At 70.0% G+C, this 283-nt stretch overlaps 1 protein-coding gene across 1 annotated transcript in view; it reads right to left on the bottom strand.

Annotated features, from left to right (window-relative positions):
• HINT2 (histidine triad nucleotide binding protein 2) overlaps window positions 1-283 on the bottom strand; it is a gene marked incomplete at its 5' end in the record, with an annotated part of 678 nt that extends 395 nt beyond the window's left edge. Inside the window, 2 exons of the mRNA XM_010569873.1 lie at window positions 20-124; window positions 233-283. Of these exons, the coding sequence (XP_010568175.1) occupies window positions 20-124; window positions 233-283 (156 nt within the window). The remainder of the gene's footprint in view (window positions 1-19; window positions 125-232) is intronic.

The following is a 283-nucleotide window of genomic DNA, read 5'->3' as shown; positions in this document are numbered from 1 at the left end:
GCAACCCACCCAGACTCACCTCGGTGTCCTGGGGACCCACGCGGCTGATCCGGGGGATGGGGCGCTTGGGGATCACCAAGAAGTGGACGGGGGCTTGGGGGGCCACATCGCGGAAGACCAGGCACTGCCGGGGGAGCGGTGGGGAAGCACGCTGAGCCCCGCACCCATGGGTGCTGCCCCCCCCCCCAAACCCCACCCCGGTGGGGACAGACGGCCCTGCTGTCCGCGCTACCTTGTCGTCTTCGTAGAGGATGGTGGCGGGCACGCTGCGGGCGATGATCTT

The sequence above is a fragment of the Haliaeetus leucocephalus genome, unplaced genomic scaffold (genome assembly GCF_000737465.1).
Source record: "Haliaeetus leucocephalus isolate CR32 unplaced genomic scaffold, Haliaeetus_leucocephalus-4.0 Scaffold278, whole genome shotgun sequence".
Classification (NCBI taxonomy): domain Eukaryota; kingdom Metazoa; phylum Chordata; class Aves; order Accipitriformes; family Accipitridae; genus Haliaeetus; species Haliaeetus leucocephalus.
The sequence above is the reverse complement of the archived record's forward strand: the minus strand, read 5'-3'. Positions and strand labels throughout refer to the sequence as shown.